The 24006-nt window shown below is 34.8% G+C and overlaps 1 protein-coding gene across 2 annotated transcripts in view; it reads right to left on the reverse strand.

Annotated features, from left to right (window-relative positions):
• LOC128982788 (DNA polymerase alpha catalytic subunit) overlaps positions 1-24006 on the reverse strand; it is a 255111-nt gene that overhangs the window by 19308 nt on the left and 211797 nt on the right. For both annotated transcript variants that reach the window (XM_054401789.1, XM_054401790.1), the window contains 7 exons: positions 16602-16741; positions 16017-16222; positions 12706-12895; positions 11362-11433; positions 9685-9859; positions 3873-3978; positions 1776-1845 (listed from right to left, as the gene is read on the reverse strand). In XM_054401789.1, the coding sequence (XP_054257764.1) occupies positions 1776-1845; positions 3873-3978; positions 9685-9859; positions 11362-11433; positions 12706-12895; positions 16017-16222; positions 16602-16741 (959 nt within the window). The remainder of the gene's footprint in view (positions 1-1775; positions 1846-3872; positions 3979-9684; positions 9860-11361; positions 11434-12705; positions 12896-16016; positions 16223-16601; positions 16742-24006) is intronic.

Consider the following 24006-nt stretch of genomic DNA (forward strand, 5'->3'; position numbering starts at 1 on the left):
TTGAACCTAAAAACACAAAATTTCATAATTTCTTTCCAAACCATTTGGTAGAGCTTAAAAAAACAAATAACTTAGTATATTGAAGTGTTATTGTGCGCCTAATGGTTACAGAGAAAATTCCAAAAAATTGTAAATTTTAAATTCCCATGTTATTCTTATGGAGAATAAGTCTACTGTTGTAGTTTGCTTGTTTATGAACATATTTTGATCGAATTTGGAAAATACATTAATTTCTTACTAAAACTATTAACATTTTACAATAAAAAACACTTTTTTACCCTCCTGTTGCAGCAAACCTAAGTACTCCTTAAACTAATTCTATTTAAATAGGGAATAAATATGATATTTTTAAGGCGGCATTCTAGTCTAAATCCAATCAGGCTAATGGAAATTCGCTTAGTCTGCAGGTTTGCTGCGGCGGGGTGATTAGTAATTTACAAGAGATATGAAACAAAAACTAATTTTCTGAATTTATTCTAAATCTGGCACAAAGGTAGCCTACCATGGATGTGACCGAAATAAGAAGATTTTTAGTCCGTTTAACCAAATAAACATATTTTTTTAATTATTTTTTTTATTTTCAGGGTTATCCACAGATTGATACGTCAATCCCTGTTTTTTCACTATTGAAAAATTCTGCCTTCATAAAAGTCTTTTTATTAATGTCCATATAAATTTCAATAGTCTTCTTAATACTATACGGTACTCCCACATATGTAACTAAGGGATACAAACTCTAGACCACTTCTAGATGAGCTAGAGACTTGAAATTTTCGGTGGTTGTAAGTCTTGTGCCAAAACTCCCGAGAAAAAATTTTTTATGGCACATTTTTGGAAAAAAAGTTGTTTTTAACGCTTGTTGGGCAAAAACTAGCTTAATTCTTATGGAGATTATGCATACAGTGACAAGCAGAGTAGAGACTTGATAATTATTAAGTAGGTTGTTTAGGGGCGTAAATAAACGGAAATGGTAAGAGGGTGACCAATTTCATCTTAAGCCCCCCCCCCCCCTATTAAAATCACCCCTTAAGAAAATCGGTTTTAAACTGTTTATATACCTTCTAGATGTTTTGCATTTTTTAGGTTTGATGGTCTGAAACGGTATTTTTTTATTACAACCATTTAGAAAATCCCCATTTATGTTAATGCCTTATATTTCCCCTCCTCCAGAAACGGGACAAGTGGCAATAATGATAACGTTTCCTATAAGTGTACTTTTTATTTTATTGTTTTGAATGCAACAGCGTGTTTGGCATACCGATGATTATAACCCCACCCCCCGCCCCCGAAGGGGACCTAAGATTATTAAAATATTTTACCTCCCTCTAACTCCTAAGATTATAACTTTATATCTAAGCTTATTGACCTATAGAAAGTTTTAGAGATTATGACTAAGCGAATTTCATTCATTATAGCACCGGCCCTACATCGAGACTCTAACATGTCAAGACTTGTTTGGTTTGCACCACACACAAGCCCTTCTATGAAATACTTTGCAACTGCAAAGTTATCATTGAGATTTTAACGCAGAAAAAAATCCCGGGGCAACATCCTGTCCCCTGTGACCATTGCCATCACGGCTACTATTAAATAGGGGCCAAAAGCCGAGCCAAAGGGGAGTCTTACCGTATGTTGTGTTACTTGTGTAGCAAGACTTTTTTGTTTTGAAACAAGATATATGTTCAAATAAAAAATGTTGATAATGTTAAAACAAAACATGCCGAGGTATGAAAATGAACTAGAGAATTAATTAGGTAAAATGCAAATCCACTTACAGTTTTCCTGACAGGGCCTTCTATTACATTCTCACACAAGCACTCAGGATTGACACACTTAAAAATGAACCTGAAAACATGAAAATTACAATTAATTAAAGGGCTCAGATTCTAGGCAGTATTGATTAAAATATTCTGAAAAAACACACAGAAAACATTTTATTTAAATTAAAAAGGTGATAAAATTATTCTTTCAATTAGAGGTGTGAGAGCCTGTTTTTTCTTACCGAGTCATCCTTTTGGAAAAACGTGACACTTAAAGCTTTTTTTGAGTCAAGTTTTTTATATAATGATTTTTGCATACTGCCTTATAATAAGTAAATCCGTCACAAACATTCATTATAAAATGTAATGATGTTTAAATATAATCTTTTTCGGTCGTATGGACATTGTCGTTGTCCTCCGCAATAGCATCAAATCCTAAATATTTCCTGCAGTGCAACAGAAATATACTCATCTTCCTCTGCTATTGTGGTAAAATTGTGGTTATCTCCTGCGGTCTCAGAAACATCATTATCGTCTTCTGCGGTCACAGCAAAACCCTGAACCTATCCCACGATCTTACAGACTTGATCATTGTTTCCCATGATCAAAGAAACTCGATTTTTTGACTTGGTCCCTCTAGCTTGTAGGCTAGGCTCGTCTCAGCTAAAAAATCGAGCTGCTTGCACACCTCTACTTTCAATTCAAATGGCCAATCTTATAACAACAATAGAAAACCATTTGTTTAATATGTTGATTGGTTATGTCACTTGCTGTTTTTTTATGCGGCTATGAGATGTAAACATAAAAACATTATAAAATACAGTGTGAAAAAGTAAAGAATGGTTGCATTATTCATAAGCCATCAAACTCTGTACCAAGTTTGTAGCCTAGTTGATGTTTCTCACAGTTTTCAAAAATTTGTATTGTGTGAGGTTTGTCCTACACATGATTTGTTCAGTAATCTTTTATTTAAGGTACATTGTGTTAAAATTGCCGGATGCAAATCCAACCTCAACAACTTGCTCTTTTGTCCAGTTGAGCGTTTAATGTTACTAACAGGTGTTTCATTCAGAAAATAGGACAAACACATTAGAGCACAAATCATTGTATACAGCTGTTAGATTATAATTTTCTATGAGTCATTTTGCAATAAGACTATAATAGAGTGTAAAACTTTAACAGGGTGTCCACAGAAAATTTGTCATTAATTTCCATGACTTTACATTTACCATTGATTTCTATGACTCACAAACTTTACTTGAAAATTATAATGTAACATACACACACGAATAATACTGCCTAGACATGTTATTTCACAGAAAATACTGAAATATTTATTAACATATAACAATGGAGTACAATAGGTACAACACAGAACTAATACAAACTCAAACTCATTAACTAATACAACTGTAATAAATTGAATTGTCGTACATTTGTGAAAAATCCTGAAAAATGCTACAATAGTTGGGGTTAAGGCCGACAAGAGCATTGAAAAGTCCCGTCAAATCTATTATTAAGGATTCAAAACCTTTATTAAAGTTTAATTATATCAATTAGAAAAATATTTGAAACAAATGTTAAGATTTGTTAAGCTCACTAGAATATTTGGCTGGAAATGTTTCATCAGCATAAATAAAGAATTTGCTCACAGTAAGCTTGGTATTCAACTTAAAAGATTTGAATGTAGAGTACTGAGTTCACTCTAGAATTACTGAGCACTCTAGAATTACTAACCTCTTGCCTGCTTATAGTTGGGATTTATTGTTTCTAGGTGTTCTGAAAATATGAAGTTCACACTTCTAGGTTTTATGGTTGATTAAATGTCAAAACGTTCTGAGACTCATTCCACCATATATACAAGTTGATTTAACCAATAAATATTTATATTTAATTATCATTCTCAGTCATCTAAACTCTGGTCATTCAAGAGTCACAATTGATGGATGACTCTTAATATGGAACACAAAATTATAAAACTTTCTACTTTAAAACCAAACTATTGTTGGCAGAACGTTTTAAAATTATTTATAAGTATTTTAAGTTCACATCACTGCTGATAATTAATAATGGACAGTATAATATGTAGGTGAAGTATTTAAACCAACTTACTTTTCACAATTTTTAAAACGTTCTTGGTCTTGTAAAATAATACTTTCCCCTGTCTTAACTTCTTCATAAGTTTTGATTTTGTCTTTGAACTGTGCAGGGTCGAGTCCTGTAAACAGATTAATTAAGTCAAATGATATACTTTACAAACACCCAGGGCCGGTCCCGCGATTGCGGCAAAATTCTGACTATTTTCCGCGGTCGAGTGGACATAATTATCGTATTGATAATTATGTCTGCATATCGATATTGTGGCGTGTAGACACAATATCGTCTCTGCCAGTCAATTCTGCAATGTACTATATAGAACCAGGGATGATGTTACCTATAATAATTAAGACGTTTTAGTTACGTTATAGTATATTGAAATAAATTATTTTACTGTGAAAATTTTTAAATTTGTAAATTTTAAATGTTTAAAATTAAATAACCACATTGGCTAAATAATAACAATTCAAGATTAAATGGAAAACTTCAGCTTTTTTTTATTTCAAATCATATGTTTTGATTTATTCTACACTTTCAAGTTTTATTCTAGATCAAGATTTATTCTACACTTTCTTTATTTTGAGATTTATTATAGTGTTTAATCAATATTTTGTATGAATTGGAATAAGCTCAATGGCTACTCTTAGAAAATAACCTGGGAATAAATGCATTGTTGCATTGAAATTTAAATTCGATTCTAAAAAGGGATGTGTCGATTATCGTCATCGATACCACCATCCATTGGTTACCACTTGGACATTGGTATCGGTTCGGTACCAAGACTCGATTGTCAAAAGTCGATTCCGATGACACCGAGACCCGACAGGGATAAATATTTTATTTTAACATTTATTAATTTTATAGCTACAGTATTAGTTTTGTAATCCCGGTTAACAATTTTCATAGCCAACTTAGAAACTATCTAGTTCAAAACAGCGACGGTGCCGGTGACATTGTTTAGCTTCAGCTCATTGCACAACACAATCTACATTTCAAGATGTCCGACTCAACTCATGAGACAACCGGCGTGCGAATGTCCTGCCAACACGAAACTAATTATACTAAACAATGTCTGTATCAATAAGTTAGACATTTAGATGTATTATTTTTATTTTTAGTACAAAATAAATAACCTAAACACGTCGAAATGTTCAGTTTCCTCCCTGCAATATTCAACCATTAAACTTTAACATCATCATCGTCGTATGGTTAGGCTTGCTTTATATTGCGCCAAAAAGTAGGTCCATATTTATCTGTACAATCTACCTGATTAAAGAGTTTAGTGGAGTTTTAAGTGCTACTATGACACAATGCATTTATTGAAAAATATCATAAGCCTTAGTCCATGTAGATTTTGTAATGTTATAACGAAGGGTGAATGTTGACAATAAAAGTATGTAACAACAGTTCTCATTGGTCAGGAGGCGACAATGCACTACCATGTTAGCCAATCGACTTTCGTGTTTCAATGAAGCAAATGACGATTGCTTGGACATCGTTTTATTTGCTTACTGCTTATTGTGGGTGGGAAGGGTATCGATAATTTATCGTGATTCGAGATCCAATATGTAGTACGTGTTCGTTTATGCATAATGAGTATTAAAGTATAAAAAAACTAGGTTAGTTACAGACAGGTTCAAAACATCGATTGTTCCGATCCGTTTTTGACACCCCTACACGGAAGTTATAGTGACGTCGACGTCGTGCATAAGGGCCAGGCAGGCCGGTTCACAGTGAATCCACTCTGCCGATTGCCGAACCTATACTCTTGGTATCATCGGGAACATAGTCAAACACTTTTGTTACTAAATAAAACTATGACATGTTTTATAAAAGCACTTTTTTGGAGATTCTAGTCCCAAAACATAATCTTTATTGTAGGCTAAAAGTAAAACTTATCTATTGCCATACTTTTCTCCACAGACGTCGACTTATTCTACAATCTCTTTAAAAAATACCAGGTTTCAGTCAAAATACTTTTGTAAAAATTGACAGTGTGCTATTTTAACACAGTTATTCCTTGACCACGATCGTTTTTACTCACTATAGAGAAAAGACTCTCCTGACAAAAAGTATTTATAGGTCAAGATGTATGTTGTTTTTTTAAAAGTATAACTGCAATTGCTTTTAAAAATAAATACAAAAACTGTCAAATGACTTAGATTAATACTTGTAGGCCTAAGCCTATTTATAAATAGAGGAAACTTTATTAGATCTCATAATAGTCAAATTCAAACATTTACAGTGTTTTAAAATAATCAACACTCAGAAACGTTTGTGTAATGGAAATCTGCAAGCGACTGACGCCGAGGGTAAGGGAGGGCATGTGAACCAGGCTTTAGAGCAAACTTTCTCTTTTCCTACCCCATGTCCCGTTAGACGGTGGGCGGGGCTTCACACTAAATAAACACTCAGTTCATTCATTCACAGTAGAGAATAGTTTTCGTGGCAGTGACGTATGTGTCTTGTCTGCTCTTCATAGCTCACACGTAGATTTCTTTCGAGAAATTATAAGTGATAATCTTTATTAAAAATAAGTGAAAAACTGTTGACATTTTCAAGGAAGAAAAGTTAAGAAATAAAAATGTAAAAAATAAAAAATAAAAAGGTTGTTTGATTAGTTATTCTGTATTTCAAAAATATCCTCATTTATGAATGTGTTTTCAGCTAGACTTGGTGACTTTTTCATAGTTAAACAAATTTTGAAGATATATAACTATTTCTATAAGCCTATTTATAAATTAGAGGAAACTTTATTAAATCTCATGCCTTAGTCAAAGTCAAACATTTACAGTAGGCCTATTTTAAAATAAACACTTAGTTCCATATTTTTGCATTTGTTTTTTTGCAATTAATAATAAACGTTTAACACCAAAATATAAGTTTGATACACATACATATTGTGTTTTTTAGCGAATTTCACATATAGGGAATAAGCTATTACCGTAGGTCTCATGGTAAGACCTGGACTCGGGACCGATTTACTTTTTCATTTTGATGTCCCCAGAGGCCAAAAACACCATCCGTTCAAATTCATATATATATATATATATATATATATATATATATATATATATTTATATATATATATATATGTGTCCGTCAGCACGATAACACGAACAAAAATTATCCGATTTTGATGAAATTTGGTATAAACGTGTAAACCTACATTTATTTAAACGAGTTCGCGAACCAGCATGATCGGACCATGGGAACAGGGGTTTATGGGGGGTTTTATGGGGTAAAAATGGGTTTTTCCCATTTTTGACCCTAAAAACATAAAATTTTGGAATTTTTTTCTCAACCATTTTGTAGAGCTTAAAAAAGTAAATAATTTAGTATATTGAAGCATTGTTGTATGCCTAATGGTTACGGAGAAAATTAAAAAAAGTGCAAATTTAAAATTCCCATGTTATTCTTATGGAGAAAATGAAAACTGTTGTGGTTTACTTGTTTATGGATATATATTGATAAAATTTGGCAAATTTATTTATTTCATCCTATAATATTGACTTATGGTCGAAAAACGCTTTTTACCTTCCCTGTAGCAGCAAACCTAAGCACTCGTTAAATCTAAATGTTATTTAAATTGAGAATAAATATGTCTTATATATGGAAATATTGTAGTAAAAATGTAATCAGACAAGTTGAAATTCGCTTAGTCTGCAGGTTTGCTGCGGCGGGGGTATTTTTATGATATAACAGTTTATAATATTATTAGTGGAAGAAACTGTACAAAAAAGATAGGTATCGGATGTATCAGTATCGAGAGTACTTTGGTGGTATCGGTATCGGTATCGACAATTTTTGGTATCGGCCCATCTCTAAAAAATATGCATGTCAATTAGTGATGTGACGAGTCGGGTACTTTCCTGACTCGAGTGACTCGACTCGCCAACTGCCGTGAACTCGAGTTACGAGTCGAGTCAGACTCAACTCGAGACGTTCCGAGTTCGTGTGAGTTCGGCATTCTCCGTACGAGTTCGGCATTCTCCGTACGAGTTCGTTTTGCGAGTCGGCCGACTCGGTACCGGCCAATAGCGTGTCAGCTTTACGAGTCGACTCGACTCGACTCGAGATGTTCCGAGTTCGTGTGAGTTCGGCATTCTCCGTACGAGTTCGTTAGTTTTGCGAGTCGCCCGACTCGGTACCGGCCAATAGCGTTGAATCTATGCGAGTTGACTCGTAAAGCTGTGACGCTATTGGCCGAAAGCGAGTGCGAGTAAACTCGAGTCAACTCGTTACGTCCCGAGTTCGTTAAGGTTCGGCTTTCTCCGTATGAGTTCGGTTTCTTGACTCGGCTTTTGCGAGTCAGACTCGTAACGTTACGAGTTCGTGTAGCTTCGGCAATCTCCGTACGAGTTCGTAAAAGAACTCGAGTTGGAATTGAGTTGACTCGAGTTGACTCGACTCGGGTCTTGACTCGAGTCAACTCGACTCGCCAACTCAACTCGTCACATCACTAATGTCAATGCTGATGAAAAGAAATTTCGTGATTGGTTTTGATTTTCGATAACTGGGTAATGGAACCCTAACCAGTCGCAAAAGAGTTAGGAATCAGCCGATGATTAGGCCTATTTTGATAGAATATCAATCGCACCTTTAAGAGGAATACCACCACATACACTTACACTAATTGTAGGTTTTTATGTTTTCAGAAAACAATCTAGCGTTAAGTTGATCAATGGGATGCCTTTACTAGTTTACTTTACACTAATTTTGTTAAACCTTAACAAAAACAATATAAACTTAGAAATATTATTAAATATTTTTTAATATGTATTTTTACTTAGGTAGTGAATTGTATTCTAAATACATGTTAGGTGCAAAAAAATAAATATATATTCGCTTTTTAGGTAAATAAAATTGTCATGCTTTCAGAAAATATAAATTATTTTTTTTAATTTTTTAGGCAAAAAATATTTTATTTATAGTTTTTATTATATTAAAAAATAATCATTATTGAAGGCAATTTTATTTCAAGTAAATAAACATAACTTGCTATCTTGTAACCTCAAAAATAAATGTTTTATGAATTTATAAAGAAAACCCTGCTTTTTGGCTAATTTTAATAGGCTAACTGCAGGGCACCTAAATATTCATAGGCCAATGGGTTAAAAACACACAGCGAAGCCTACACGTAAGCTACAGAGCTGCAAATGGTGTAATTTTGTTCACAAATGATGCCAGTAAGCGGCAAGGAGCATTGTTGCGGGGTATCATAAACTACGGATCTGTATGCAAAAATTTCCCTCGTATAAAACTTTAAGGAATCAAAACACCCAAAAAGTTTCAATATTTGTATTATAAAAAATTTGAAATACTGTTCTTTTATTAAACTCACTAAAATATTTGTGTTGTTAGCCACCGGATTACTGGTGTAGTAATAAATAATAGTTTAAATACCTTATTCTGTCAGAGGGATCCCTAGTAGACTGTAGGCTACTGCAGTTTCGTTCCCAAGAGGAACTTTTTCAGGCTATTGAGGACATCAAATTTCATTCCAAAGGAAGTCGTCAAAGTTAAAATCCATCAATGTCACACATTTAATCACATCGCAAATGAAAGGACGAATACAACAATGATCATAACAAAAACCCCGGTAACAGGAAACACGATTCGCACGGAGGGCAGGCCTAGACAACTAGGGATCACTCTGACAGTATAAGATAGGCTATTTAAACCATTATTTATTAAAATATTCGGATTCACTTTTTTCAAATGTGTTTGTACAAATTTAAATCAAGTTAAATACCATACGGAAGTCATCAAAATAACTTAAGTTTACAAATGTTATTATGTTTATTTTTTTAGTATGTTAACTCACCAAGACACTCAGCCACTTGAGCACTGTCTGTACCCTCTATAGGTTCTATCAGTCTAGAGATGACAGGCTGTATCTGCTGGGACAAGTAGTACCTAATGTCCAACTTGAGACTTTCTGAGTTCTTCAGCTCGTCTACATGATATGCTCGCTGAGTGGCTGGGTTGTTAGTGCCGTCCTGTTAGTTGTACAACACAAAGGTTCAAAGTGCTTAAATCTAATAAGTAAAAGGGCTATATATAAAGTAAGGAACATTTCCATCTGACGCAGCAAGGCGAGCACAAATCACACACTTCCAAGACTTCCACTACAGACTAGGGATGGACGGATAAATTTTGGAAAAAAAATTTTCCTGATTTTCGGGACGGCATTACATTTTACTTGGGAATTTTTTGGGACGGGATTTGATCCGATCGTCAGCGATTTTGCCGCTTCGCGAGTGACGGTGACGCCGCTATCGCGAGAGATGTTCACGATAGCATTTATTCAGTATTTATTTTAGTATTTATTCAGGAGGCGAAGGTATTTCGACAAACGCGCCGTGACCGCGAGTCATTTCAATGAACGTGTCGTGACCTCGAGTCATTTTGACGCTCGCATCGTGACCGCAAGTCATTTCAACGATCATGTCTGGACCGCGAGTCATTTTGACGATTGCGTCGTGACCGCGAGTCATTTCGACAATCACACCGTGACCACAAGTAATTTCGACGATCAAGCCATGACCGCAAGTAATTTCGACGATCAAGCCGTGACCACGAGTCATTTCGACGATCGGGAGTCATTTTGACTATCGCGCCAAGACCACGAGGTCACAATATTGTGTTATTGTGTTACATAGAATATACATGTCAAAATTTAGGATTTATTAAGCTAAACTACTTTTCTCCTCAGAACCAATTCAGGCCTTAAACCTCTACACATTTTTTTTAAATGCAGTGATTGACAGTCCGTTTCAATACCTGTAAGGTATTTTATAATGAGAATGATGTTTTACAGTAAAATTACACCAGATATGACATTATTTAGTCACAACGTTTTTTCTATACCTGTAAATTTTTACCCATTATTGGTTTTTATAGATCAGTGCCACAAACAGTAAAAAAAGATTTTTTTGTCCTTTTTGTTAACTGCAATACTCAAGACATTTTAAAACAATCCCTTTTTTGCACAGGAAAAAATCCTGTCCCGTCCCGTCCCGAACTAAAAATTCAATCCCGTCCATCCCTACTACAGACCTGTTCGCCTTCTCAGTGACTGTCCAGCTGTCATAGCGGAAGTGTTGTTGAACTGCCCATTGATGCAATATTAAAAATCACACTAGTTATGAGGTGTTCTCTGTCATAAGGTTTTTTTTTGGCCACAGAGATAAAATTTTTTGTTGAGGGTGTGAAGTGTATGGAGAAATCTCATAAATGACGGTTGAGTTCTGTTCGGAAATAGTGAATTCAGAAATTTTGTTTTTCAATTGACAATGCCTGACCGCAAGTCGTACACTTAATTGTAAAAACAAATGCTTTTTCAAGAATATGGAACTTATAAGAGTGTCATACAATAACATGAAAATATATAGTGGACATGATAGAATAGTTGATTGATTGCCAATGATTGTAGATTAATATAATTTAGTTTCTCTCCATTCAGTATCAACTTTACTGCTGCTAGATTTGTAACACTCACCTCACATATGACATAGTTAACAGTGTCACCAGCCTTCAGTCTCGCTCCTCTACCGTTGAGTCTGAGAGCCACCTAAAACAAAGAGAATTAACTGTGCAACACTAATGATAAAGTTTAAATCAGGAGTGAATTTATTTTGTCTAAAGTTGTCATACAAAGTGGCATTTTGTTCAGAGTAATTAATTTGCAAAACAGCTAGTTACTCAACATTTAACTTTTTCCACAACTTTGCTCACAACTTCTCCTCACTTTGGATGACAAGTAAACACTATTTTTTTTTTCAAAATTGAATTATAATTGACAGGAAATGTTCTGATTATATTAATTATTACATGTATTTTAATACTCCAAAAAGCCTACCCCTAACACATACACAAGTAAATAGTGACCTTATTCATAAAATACCTTGAAAACAATTATTGATGAGTAAAGTTGGTAAAAACAGTTGGTCTATACAGGGGAACTCCAACAATTTCAAAATTACTATTTTATCAAATTATAAAAATATTTTACCTACGACCGTTTTTTAAAGTAGCTGTTTCAGTACAGTACTTAGAATTGAAAAGTATCTCATAACAGCATTGTTTACTTTCATAACAGCATAGTTTTACTCATAACAACACGGGTAACGGACCAATGAGGTTCAAGGATTGAGAGAGAAGCAAAATTGTAATGATTCGAAATTCAACTAATCAGCTGTTCAGGCCAATTTAATTGTTGATTGGTGAAATTAGTGTTTGATACAATGTTTCGTTGCATCACTGTCAGTGGCAATTGGAGGTTATAAACGAAAACATAACCTCTCTTAGAAGTTATGAGTAGTGATTTTTAGTAATTAAAACACCGTCGTAGGTAAAGTAGTGTACGCAACTCGCGTAAATAGTGTTAACGACACTCGTAGAAGTTTTTAAGGCACTCGCCAAGGCTCATATCTTTAAGTTTCTACTCGTGTTGTTAACACTATCTTTACGCAATCGTTGCGTAAACTACTATAAAACTACTTGAGTGTATAAGGTTAACTCACACAGAAAAAGGTTATATATCTTAAAGTGGGTTGGGTATTATATGTATAAATAACAGGTTTAAAAAAGCAGGGACTATTTTAAATTAAACCTAATATGAATTGTCATGTCCATTTTATAATGTCCAAGACTATCTACTAGTATTATCATCTAAAACCAACACTTTAGACAAGTTTTACAATGAAACATCAAACTAATCAAACCTAATCATCAAAACTAGTCATTAGGGAGCATCATATTGTCCAAATCTCATAATGTTTAATTTTCTTTTCTATTACTTACAACAAAACCAGTAGAATCATTGATGTATATAGATACAGACCTGGACGTGAGGCTGACCCTTTTTGTCACTGTACTGGTCAGGGGACTTGGTCAGTTGTTTGGTGATTGTCATCAGTTCTAGAGGCACCTTGCCTGTCTCCAGATCATCTTTTAGTTTGGTCAGCTGACGGTGAATGTTTTGTATCCTCTCGTCTGGCTCTTGGTCTGACAGTATCTGAGACAGCACAAACCTGCCAACAAACGTTAAAATAAAACCGTGAACAGGACCAATTAAATGAGAAACATTTACCTGAATTAGCCAGTGGCAGAATGTGCAAGGGTCTAAAATTCTATTATCTACCTTATTTATTGTTACTGAGATAGTAAAAATGACATAAAACCTGTTTACAAAATCACCCTATCAGTTAGTCTTGTTTTGAAAGTCAGCATATTAGATAGAAATCAATAATCTACACCAGGCATCATTACACACAAAATCCAGGATCAATTCTCACGATCACTGCACCCCTAGTATTATTTCTCACCATCGTGGCAATAAATGTGATGATATACCGCCACTATGACAACACCTTTCATGATTTAACGCAATCAAGGCAAAAATTAAGAGTCAAGAATCAAGAAGTTTATTCACCATTAAGTAATACATTATTACAATAGGCTTCATCAGTTATTCATTGAAAGACAGTACCAAGATAATAATAATAACAATAAAGTAAAATCAATATAAATTGAAAATAGTAACAACAAAATAAATAAACAAGACAATAAAAAGTTTACAACAACAAGATATACGAAAGAAAGTCAATAAAGGACCCAACACTTAGTTTACACTATACAGGGTGTCCCGTAACTCTATGGACATATGTATATAGCGTTATTCCTTAGGTCAAGACAAACACATTTCACCATAGGAACGTGGGTCTGTGGTGCCTAGTTTTCCGTCTGTCTGTATTTATGTGTTAAAAAAAAAAAACTAATAACTCCTAAACGGTTTGAGATACAGAGTTGATATTATACAAAAATGTTTATCTTATTAAGACCTATTATCATTATTAATTATACTAAAAATCATTAACCGTTTCAAAATGGCGGCCATTTAAAATATTTTATGGCAAATTTCACGAAAACTGTTAACTTTACAAAAATATTGCAAGAGACAAAAAAAGTTAGTAGATTTTATGTAGTTTTCAATGATACCTTATTTGTCAATATTGGATAAATAATAACAGAGAAACGTGTTATTTTCGTTAGAATGACCACTTTTCTCCATTTAAACAATGTAAAAGGAGTATATTAGCATAGTTTAAATGGAGAAAAGTGGTCATAATTAAGTTGTACCCCGCGTGAAGTGGAAGGGGTAGGCTTGGAAAGATGTTGTCTAGATTGGGATGATTATTCTAAGGACTTAGTTGCATTTGAAGTGAATGGAACAGGCTCCAAGGGATGTTGCACAGAGCCTAATGTGGCTTGTGATGACATAGTTGTAGCTGCTGTGGAGGCGATTGTCGTCTGCTTTATAGATGCAACTGTCGCTTGGCTACAACTCTTATTAGGAAAACATGTGTCGAGTGGCACAGATTTCCTAGCATCTTTTACCCTCATTTTGTGTTTTTTTTTCTTACGAATGGCTTTGTAAAGCTCTTCTACCCATAGTATCAACACCAATTCTTGCTTGCATAAAGATGCAGCACAGATGCAGTGGTATACCAAACTACGAGGGTCGTCCAGAAAGTAAAGAACGAATGTGCATCACGTGCGGCGCAGATCCTCCACCACTGCGATTACGTGCTCGGCCGCTTGCCCCTTCCTTTCTCTTCAGTGTGAGGTGAGTCTCGTTGCTGTGCGGTCGCCGGTCACGCTACTTGTTTTCGCAGCGTTTTAAAATGGCGGCGCTAATCAAAAATCCCGCCAAATGTGAAGTACGGAGTGTAATTTGCTTTTTGAATGCTCAAAAAGTTAAGCCCATTGAAATTTATAGGCAAATTAAAGCTGTCTATGGTGAAGATGCGATGAATGAGTCATCAGTAAGAAAGTGGTGCATTTTGTTTAACCAAGGAAGGACTAACGTGCATGATGGAGATCGGAGCGGGAGGCCATCACTAGTCACGGATGAACTGAAGCAAAAAGTTGAAGAAAAGATTCAGGAAAACCGACGTTTAACTTTGACCACTTTACATGACTCTTTTCCACAAATTTCACGATCACTCCTACATGAGATAGTGACAGATCACCTTGGTTACGAGAAAATGTGTGCTCGGTGGGTGCCTAAGATTTTGACAGACGACCATAAGGCAAAACGCATGGGGGCAGCCCTTGAACTTTCGACTCAATATGACAAAGATGGGGACCAATTTCTTTATCGTATTGTTACGGGAGATGAAACATGGGTTTCGTATAAGACTCCAGAAAATAAGTGTCAGTCAATGGAGTGGCATCATGCAAATTTGCCCTCAAATCCCAAAAAGGAAAAACCATTGTTGCAGACTCGCAAAGTCATGGCAACGGTTTTTTGGAACTGAAAGGGATTAATCCATGTGGATTTCATGCCACGAGGTGCAACAATAAACTCAGAATCCTACTGTGAGACTATCGACTTCGACGCGCCATCCAAAACAAGAGGTGTGGAATGCTGTCGGCAAAAGTTCTTTTCATTCACAACAATGCCCGGCCTCATGCCTCAGCACAAACGCGGCAAGAACTCCAACGTCTGAAGTGGGAAATCTTTAGTCATCCTCCCTACAGCCCTGACCTAGCACCTAAGGATTGTCATCTGTTTCCAAAGTTGAAGGAGTTTTTGGGTGGAAAACAGTTTGGAAATGACAACGAACTTAAATATGCAATGATAACATGGCTCAAATCTTTCGCGGCTGACGAGTATAACATCGGAATTGAAAAACTGGTCCCACGTTACAACAAATGTCTCGACAACAATGGCGGTTACGTAGAAAAGTAGAATAAGGTACTGTGGCTTTGTAAATACAGTTTATTGTTGATATCTTTCGTTTTTATTGAACCATGCTAAAACGTTTTTTACTTTCTGGACGACCCTTGTAAATGATAGCGGTCAACCCACTTTGGCCAAGCTTGCATAAAAGAGAAGGTTTTGTTTGATACTCATGATAGTTGATATATTGGCTTTTGAAGCTTAAGAGAGTCAAGACAATAGAGTACAATGGACAGTAGAGTTGACTTTGAATTAATACAAAAAGTGTGTATAAATTCTTGCGAGTAACCCAATTACAATAAGACAATATGCCATTTATCAAATCATTTGTGCAGTTGCTTCACTACAATGTTGAATGTTGAATTAGTGAATTAGCAATCATACAACTGTTACTGTGTGGGACTTACTTGCCCGCCTCGGCTGCAAGCTGAGACCAGTCTCTCCTGACCATGTCCAACCCCTTCATCTCCTCAGTACACACCAGTTCTCCGCTGGGCAGCCGAGTCACTGACACTGCTGCGTATTTCTTCTTCTTCAGAAGCAACATGAACTTGAACACTCCGTCAATGTCAAGCTCCACATGTTTGTACATTTTGTTCACCTCAGCTTTAATCTGTAAAAAGGTTAGCAACAATAACAGAATACAGCCGTACACATAGCCATGTGTAAAGATCGAGATAAATTTTAAACTCAATTAAAGCAAACTGCCATATAAATTAGTTAATATGTTAAGATTAATTATTTGTCTAGTTTACAAAGAATTATTTAAATTGGTTATCTATTTAGTATTTCCTGGCATTTAATTGTTCACTTGTCACTATACAAAACCTACTGACAAAAACACACTCATCTTTGCCTTTAAAATGCTACCAGATGGGTCAGTATTACAATACAGATTAGTGAGAACATCAGCTTGATTGAGGGTCGTAGAAATCAGTAATGCAATTCAGAACAAAGCAACCATTAAGTTCATAACATTAAAATACAGTTACCTTGTTACCGATTTTGAACACCTGGTCATACTCAAGAATGTTGGTATTAATCATGATGGAATCAGTGTCGCCGTATATCACGTCATAACTCAGCTTTTGGACGAGATCTCTAGTGTTGGTTAGTATCTCTCTGCCCTTGGCTGAAAATAAACAAATAATTGAATTTCATATAACTTCGAAATCCCAGAAAAGTTTTTCAGTGCACTAACCTCAAGTATTGTAATTATTTCAATAATATAAATAATGTAAATAACAGAAATGTATAACAATTGTAAATAAAGACGTATAAGTAGGCTACTATAAAACACTATAAACCAGTTACTTTACCACAGCAATTTTCAATAATCATAAGCTTAAAACAGCAGTAAGAACAAAATGACCCCGCTGCAGCAAACCTGCAGACTACAGGTGTGCGGATAGTGAAATTTCATTTCGGATCGGATAGTTGAGGCTCGGTTCGGATCGGATCGGATATTGGGAGGTTCTAATTCAGATATTTTCGGATTTGGATAGTTCGGTGCGGTTAATAATAAGCTACATATGTATTTTTAACCTATAAAACACTGTAAAGCTATGTAGTGTAAATAAACTTAAATGACGATTTTGAATTATAGAATTTCAAATTAGCCACGTCCACAGTTTCTCTATTGAAAATCACAATTCACAACATCTATTTTCAAAAGTTGGTTGCTTGAATTAAGTACACTAGCAGCCGAAATCTTCACACAGCACTTTAGCTCAGCAGGACTGATGTCAAACGTTTGGGCTTGTTTACTTGAGGTTATGTTTTATGTTGTTTCCTGGTTCTCACAAGACAAGGAGTTCTATCTCAAGTTTATTTTCACATTGTATTTCCTTACGTTTTTGTATTGGATTATTGGCCTTAAGTGGCATTCTGCGGGTTTGCCAAGTTTAGAAAACATCACTAATGCCTGGGGCAAGTTAATTAGGCCAGGGCAATTAGGCTTTATAACTCTGTAAAAGGTGTGTATCCCTAAATTTATAAATTTCATTCTACACTTATTCACTGCCAAACATAATTCAGTAGAACCTTGATGAACTGAGAATTACACTAGCCTACATAACTTCATTACCCTAAGTAAAATACCAAAATAATTTTTAAAATTGTATTTGAATCGTAATCTCAGTTTGTTCAAAATAAAAATGGAATGTATGATGTTCAACAATTGCAGTCCATTATTGTTATGCAGCATGGTCCCAAATTATTGTTTTTGCTTTTGAAACATCACAGTTCATTTGACAAAATTAAAGTTGAAGCAGCCCAAGGTAAGTCATGTTATAAAATACTATTGTTACAAGTTAAATAGAATGAAATGAAAAGAATACTTTACTGGAAGAAAACTTTTATGATGTACTAAATTGGTCAAACTTATTTACAGAATAATTAATGAACAACAGAAAACCATATGTAAAACAAAAACATTTGAATTCTCATAAGGAAGTCAAAGAGTACCAAATATAATAAACATAGTCCAATAGTTATTATATGCAACACTCCCCCTACTCAAGGCTTCCTTAGAGACTTCATGGGAACGTTAAGCCAGTCCAATTTTCTGTCTTAAAACCTTCAACCTTGGTCCAAGAAGAGGTTTTGTAAACAAATCAGCTTGTTGTTCACTTGTGTCACTTTTCTTCACTTCAAGGTTTCCTGCTGTCACTTGTTCTTGAATGAAAAAGTGTTTGGTTCATAATGTGCGTTCCCCATAACGGCACTCATCACAAAATCTTCAAAACGAATGGGCTGCCTTACCATAGCTCTATCTCGGAGTTGGCGAGTTTGCACAACGTTTTCTTCATGTTGTTCTGCTTCCTCGTCTGTCAATTTATCATCTTCCGATTCATCTTCAGGAAAAGGAATGGGAACATTTTCTACTACAGGGGCTGAACAGTTCTCATCTTTTTCTTCATCGGGGACTTTGTCTTCTGAAGATATAGGCCCATTTACTATAGATTGACTAATAGGCTCTTTCAAAAATTTTACATCCCTGGACCGAATGACAGTACATTTCCATGAATTCCAGAGACGATATCCATCATTACCATCATATCCAATAAGTTTGCATTTCATTGCTTTCTTGTCAAACTTACATCTTCTTTGCTTTGGAACATGGACAAAACAATCTGTCCCGATAACCCATAAATTTTTATCGTAGGTCTTTTTCCAAACCATGATTCATATGGAGTCTTTCCGGCAACTGATGACTTAGCAGTTCTGTTCAAAATATAGGCTGCGGTGTTTATCAATTCAGCCCACAAGCCTTGAGGCAGATCACCGTGAGCATGCATCATTGACCTTGCACATTCAACTATGGTCCGATTTTCTGTCTCTGCAGATCCATTCTGTTGTGGTGTGTATGGCGTTGTGATCAGCTGTTGTATTCCATTCACTTGAAGGACTTGTCTAATACTTTCATTGTCGAATTCACCTCCTCCATCACATCTCAACTTACATATTACATGGCCTGTGACTTTGACTTCTGCAAGAAAGTGCTTCAGCTTCTCTACAACTTGAGATTTTGTCTTCATAAAATAAACACTGCGGTAGCGAGTAAAGTCATCCTTGAACAATACAAAGTACTTTGAACCTCCAATCGACTCAAAGAAAGGTCCACAAACATCAGAGTGAACAATTTCACCAGGTACTGAAGCTCTGTGTTCATCTCTGCTTCTGAATTGTGTCCTGTGCATTTTCCCAAAAGCACATCCTTCACATACCTCATTGTCAAGCTTGAGATTAAGGTTCAGTTCTCTTCCTGCAAACTCTTGTACATGAGTTTTGCTTTGATGTCCTAGTCGTTCATGAAGTAACTGCAACTGATTAACAGCTGGAACTCCTTCCATAACAGCCATGAGGTCTACTGATTTTCTTACTGCTAATTTAAACAAGCCTCCGCCTTGACTTCGATGTCCTTTGATGAGTGGTTTACCATTTCTATCAAACAAAGTGCAATCCTTGGATGTCGATACAAATTTACTATTTACATTTAAATCTTGAGCAGCGGTTACTGAAAATAGGTTTGCGAAGATACCAGGTACATACCATACATTGGTTAGTTTTACTGAATTCCAAATACCATCCAAATTTGCTTCCATGCAAATTGTTCCTCTACCAATAGCACTTGTCTGTTGTCCATTTGCCATTGTAACTGCATGAGGTAACTCAAATTGTTCAAAGTTAGTAAACATTTCCCTACAATGTGTAACATGGTTGGTAGCACCACTGTCCACGTACCAATCATGTGATGCGGTAGTATTCTGGGTTTGAAAAACACAATTACTTAATATGGTTAGTGCTGCTTGTTTGGATTCTTTTTCCAAGCTTTTCTTTTCTGGTTTTCCATCCGCTATCCATTTCTGACACTCTTGCAACCAATGTCCTTTCTTGTGACAATAGTGGCATGGAAGCTTTTTCTTTTTATCATTGTTTTTGCTGTTTTTCTGTACACCTACTAAGTTACCTTTGGCTTCTTTAGATCTATTGACCGCCCTTAAAGCTGTATCTTCTTTCTCATTTTCCTTTGAAGTCAGCTTTCTTGCTTCTGTGCACAGCCAATTTGTAAGATTGTCAAGGTTTCTCGCTTTATCCTTGTGAATCATTAACCAAGTTGTCTGAAAGTTGGAATATTCTGCTGGTAGGATTTCAAAAATCTTGCAAATCAACAATATCTGAGGTAAACTATCTTCTTTCTTGTCTTGAATTTTCTTAATTTCTTCTTGAAGCTTTACCCATAACGACTTGATTGCAGATAGGTTCCCAGCCATGTCCAAGTGTTGATCCCATTTGTAGGTGAAGAACAGAGAGCATATATCATAGGCTTAGTTTTCCTATATTTCCGCAAATAGATTATGCAGCTCCTTCCAAACCTCATCTGGTTTTTCTAGGTTTCTTACCTGAGCTCTTACTTCCTTACTTAATGAAGATGCTAACATAAACATTACTTCTGATTGTGTTTTGATATACTTATCCATCTTCATTTTGTATTCTTTCATTTCTGCAGCTTGTGTTTCATCTTTAGGTTTCTCTGGCAATTCCATTTTACCAGAAATGGCTTCGTATGCATCTGGGATTCCTTTAAGCCTAATTTGCATTAGATATTTCGATATTTCCAATCATCCCAGTTGTCCTTTCCATGCAGCAATTCCATTTTCTGCATAACGAATTCCATACTAAAGATTTTATCTCAAGCAATAAATTATTCTATTTAAAACCTGTAACACACAATATAAGGGTGTCTGGGCCCATAACCTGTTATAAAATACTATTGTTACAAGTTAAATAGAATGAAATGAAAAGATTACTTTACTGGAAGAAAACTTTTATGATGTACTAAATTGGTCAAACTTATTTACAGAATAATTAATGAACAACAGAAAACCATATGTAAAACAAAAACATTTGAATTATCATAAGGAAGTCAAAGAGTACCAAATATAATAAACATAGTCCAATAGTTATTATATGCAACAAGTCACGCTTGTGCAATAGTTTTTTTACAAGCTTTCTCTAGACCACTATGGGGAGGGTCGGGTCTGATAAGCCGTCTATTGTCCACCCCCAAGGTGGTTGGGAAACGGACAGAGGAGCGCAAGTCGTAAACTGTCAACCCCTCGGCCGAAGAATTCGTCGGGGTAGGACCAAGGAGCGCAGAGGTGCTTGCGCTCCTTGGTCCTACCCGTGCAAGGAACTAATCCCCTACTTACGAGGGTTGAACAAGACAATGCTTGAGTAGACCCTGTGAGTAAATCCCATTAGTCGCATCTCACTGACTACACCATTGATTCAGGCATATTTTTCTAGTGCAACTTATTACCAAACTAATGTATCAACAAATTACCAAGCCGTACACTTTCACTTTCGAATTTAAATTGCAATATAAAAGCTGATCCTTCAGTTGAATGATAAACCACAATTAGATTTATTTTATTTTATAAAAATGGATTTTAAATAGGCTACTTTTTAATAATTGCGACTTGATTAAGGTAGGTGACTTTAGTCTTCATGGTGTAGATCTAAAATCAATGAATGGAAATTATTGTAAATTAGTAAGTTTATTCACTTTTAATAACTGCTTTAAACAAACATAATCTTTGAAAATAAAGGGGTATTGCACCGTTAGTTTTACCTTAGAAAAGGTGTTGAACCCTATTAAAATGTGCAAATTTGCAATGGGACCCCTCGCTTTGAAATATACTAATTTTTATGCAGGAATGGTTTGTAAAATCCTTAGCTAATTTAAATCCATGAATACAATTAAATGCTTTCAACGTGTACCCACCATTGATAAAAACAACCTGAATTTTTCATCTTAGTTTTATAGGTAAATTCAACAGACAGAAACCATCTCTTCTTTATGATATGTAAAATGCGCATATCCATTGAAGTACTTTATTTTTCCATTGATTGATAAAAAGAAAAGGTAATACAAAACATACGTACCAATACAGTATATAGTTGATATACTTTGCAGTTTCTCAGACTCGAGAGCAAGGATCGGAGTCAGAATGTTACTACGTATATTGTATTTGTGTCAAAATGATGACTTTTTATGTGGACAATTTTGTACTATTTCGAATCCCATATATTTTTTCCAAAAATACAATACGGGCCATTCTCAATTCATTTCACATTTCTTAGGAGGTAAGCTTTACTTTTTAATGCCAACAGTGATAACATAATATTACAAAAACAAGATTTTACAAAGGAACAATTTTTTAAAGTTACTTAGCCAACACTTTATATGGTAGCATGAATCAAATTCCATATAATTTTAAAGTTATTGCAATTCCAAATCATCTTCCTAATTTAAACTCAATTTGTATTACTTTCTTTTAGTTTTCGAATTATCATCTATATTTGGCGTTTATGTTGTCACCATGTAAAACGTTTGTTAAATTACACAAATGATGTATAATATAACACTGTCATCACAATGTCTAAATAGCAACATGTCACAACGTCAAACAACATAATTCATTGTTACTAATGTTTGTATAGGCCTAAAAAATGTTTAAACTGTAGGCCTACGGTTTGATGTTTTTCAAAAATAACTTTGTTCTCACTGGATAAATAAGTTTGATTATTTTGCCCTGAAATAATCAGTTAGCCTTATTTAGATGAAACAGTTATTGTTAATTTAAAGAAAAATCACAGCATATTACATTGTGGGTGCTGACTAATGGTGCACTCTGATTAGGATTTATTTGCCCCAATGAAGTATTTTTACCCACGAATCTGTGACATTAGTTAGAAAATGTACCAATTGCACCGTTAACATTAACCGAGAATAGAACTTTCTTTAGGAATCTGCACCGGTAACGAATTTGTAAAATTGGTCACCTTATTAGATGTACAGCAATAAATTTAAAAACCACGTCACTGATTGTAAGTTACTCATTACTTATTATCTCTTATTTGATTCTAGACTCAAAAGTTTATTTTTTTATAATAGATAATTTACTTTGTAACTGGTAACACTACTTGAATAAAGACAAGTTTTAATTTTTGTAGTTTACTCTTTTTTTAGAATTCCTTTTAGAGTATGTGCCGGTTACTGTTATTTGAATTTAGCATTAAAATAGAGTAATTATGTTTATATTTATTGGTAATCCGAAGGCTATAAAATCTACTTAAACGATGCTTAAACCATTACTTTGGAAATAGCCAAGTAAATTCTGATTAAACAAATTTGTGCTTGTCTAAACAGTTGGGAATAATTATAGGATCTTGAGGAGTAAATGTTTTCATTAGATACACTTTTTTGTCGGCAATACAACAGTTAAAAAAGTAAACGAAACAAAATAATCGATTTATTTTCAGATATTTCTAACTATATACTTTCAGAAAAACCTAAGTAATTCTTATACAAAAAGTACTTTTAAATTTAAACAAAGCCTATGTAAACAACACTACTTTTTGAAGTAAATTTAGCCCAGGCACATTGTCATTTGGCAAATATCACTTTCAGCAGTAGGCTCACCCACCTAATCCGGAAATGCACAACATAATATAATGTTGTTCTTAAGAATTAGTTTCAAGAATGGTATGCGTTGCTCCTAAATAGTACGAACGTCCGGTAATATTAAGTAATTTAATATCCTAACCTCTATCACGAGAGAAAATGTCAGGTGTTTCCACAGGACGGAGACGAAGGTTGAATCACGGGTCGATGATCAAAACAAATCACGTAGAATCATGCATGCTATAAGCAATTAATAGTCGTCATGCCTTCAAAGCTATTTCAAAATTGACTATACTGTACCTGCAAAACAAAATAATGTAAACATTTGATAGTTCTGAAACGCAGAGAGAAAGTTTAGCTGTCTCGAATAATCTAATATGATTTTAATTATAATAGAATAATGCAAATTTAGTTCCGTACTATTT

This window comes from Macrosteles quadrilineatus, unplaced genomic scaffold (assembly GCF_028750875.1).
Source record: "Macrosteles quadrilineatus isolate MER2022 unplaced genomic scaffold, UCM_ALF_1.0 Scaffold_1__1_contigs__length_201487025, whole genome shotgun sequence".
In the NCBI taxonomy this organism is placed as follows: Eukaryota; Metazoa; Arthropoda; class Insecta; order Hemiptera; family Cicadellidae; genus Macrosteles; species Macrosteles quadrilineatus.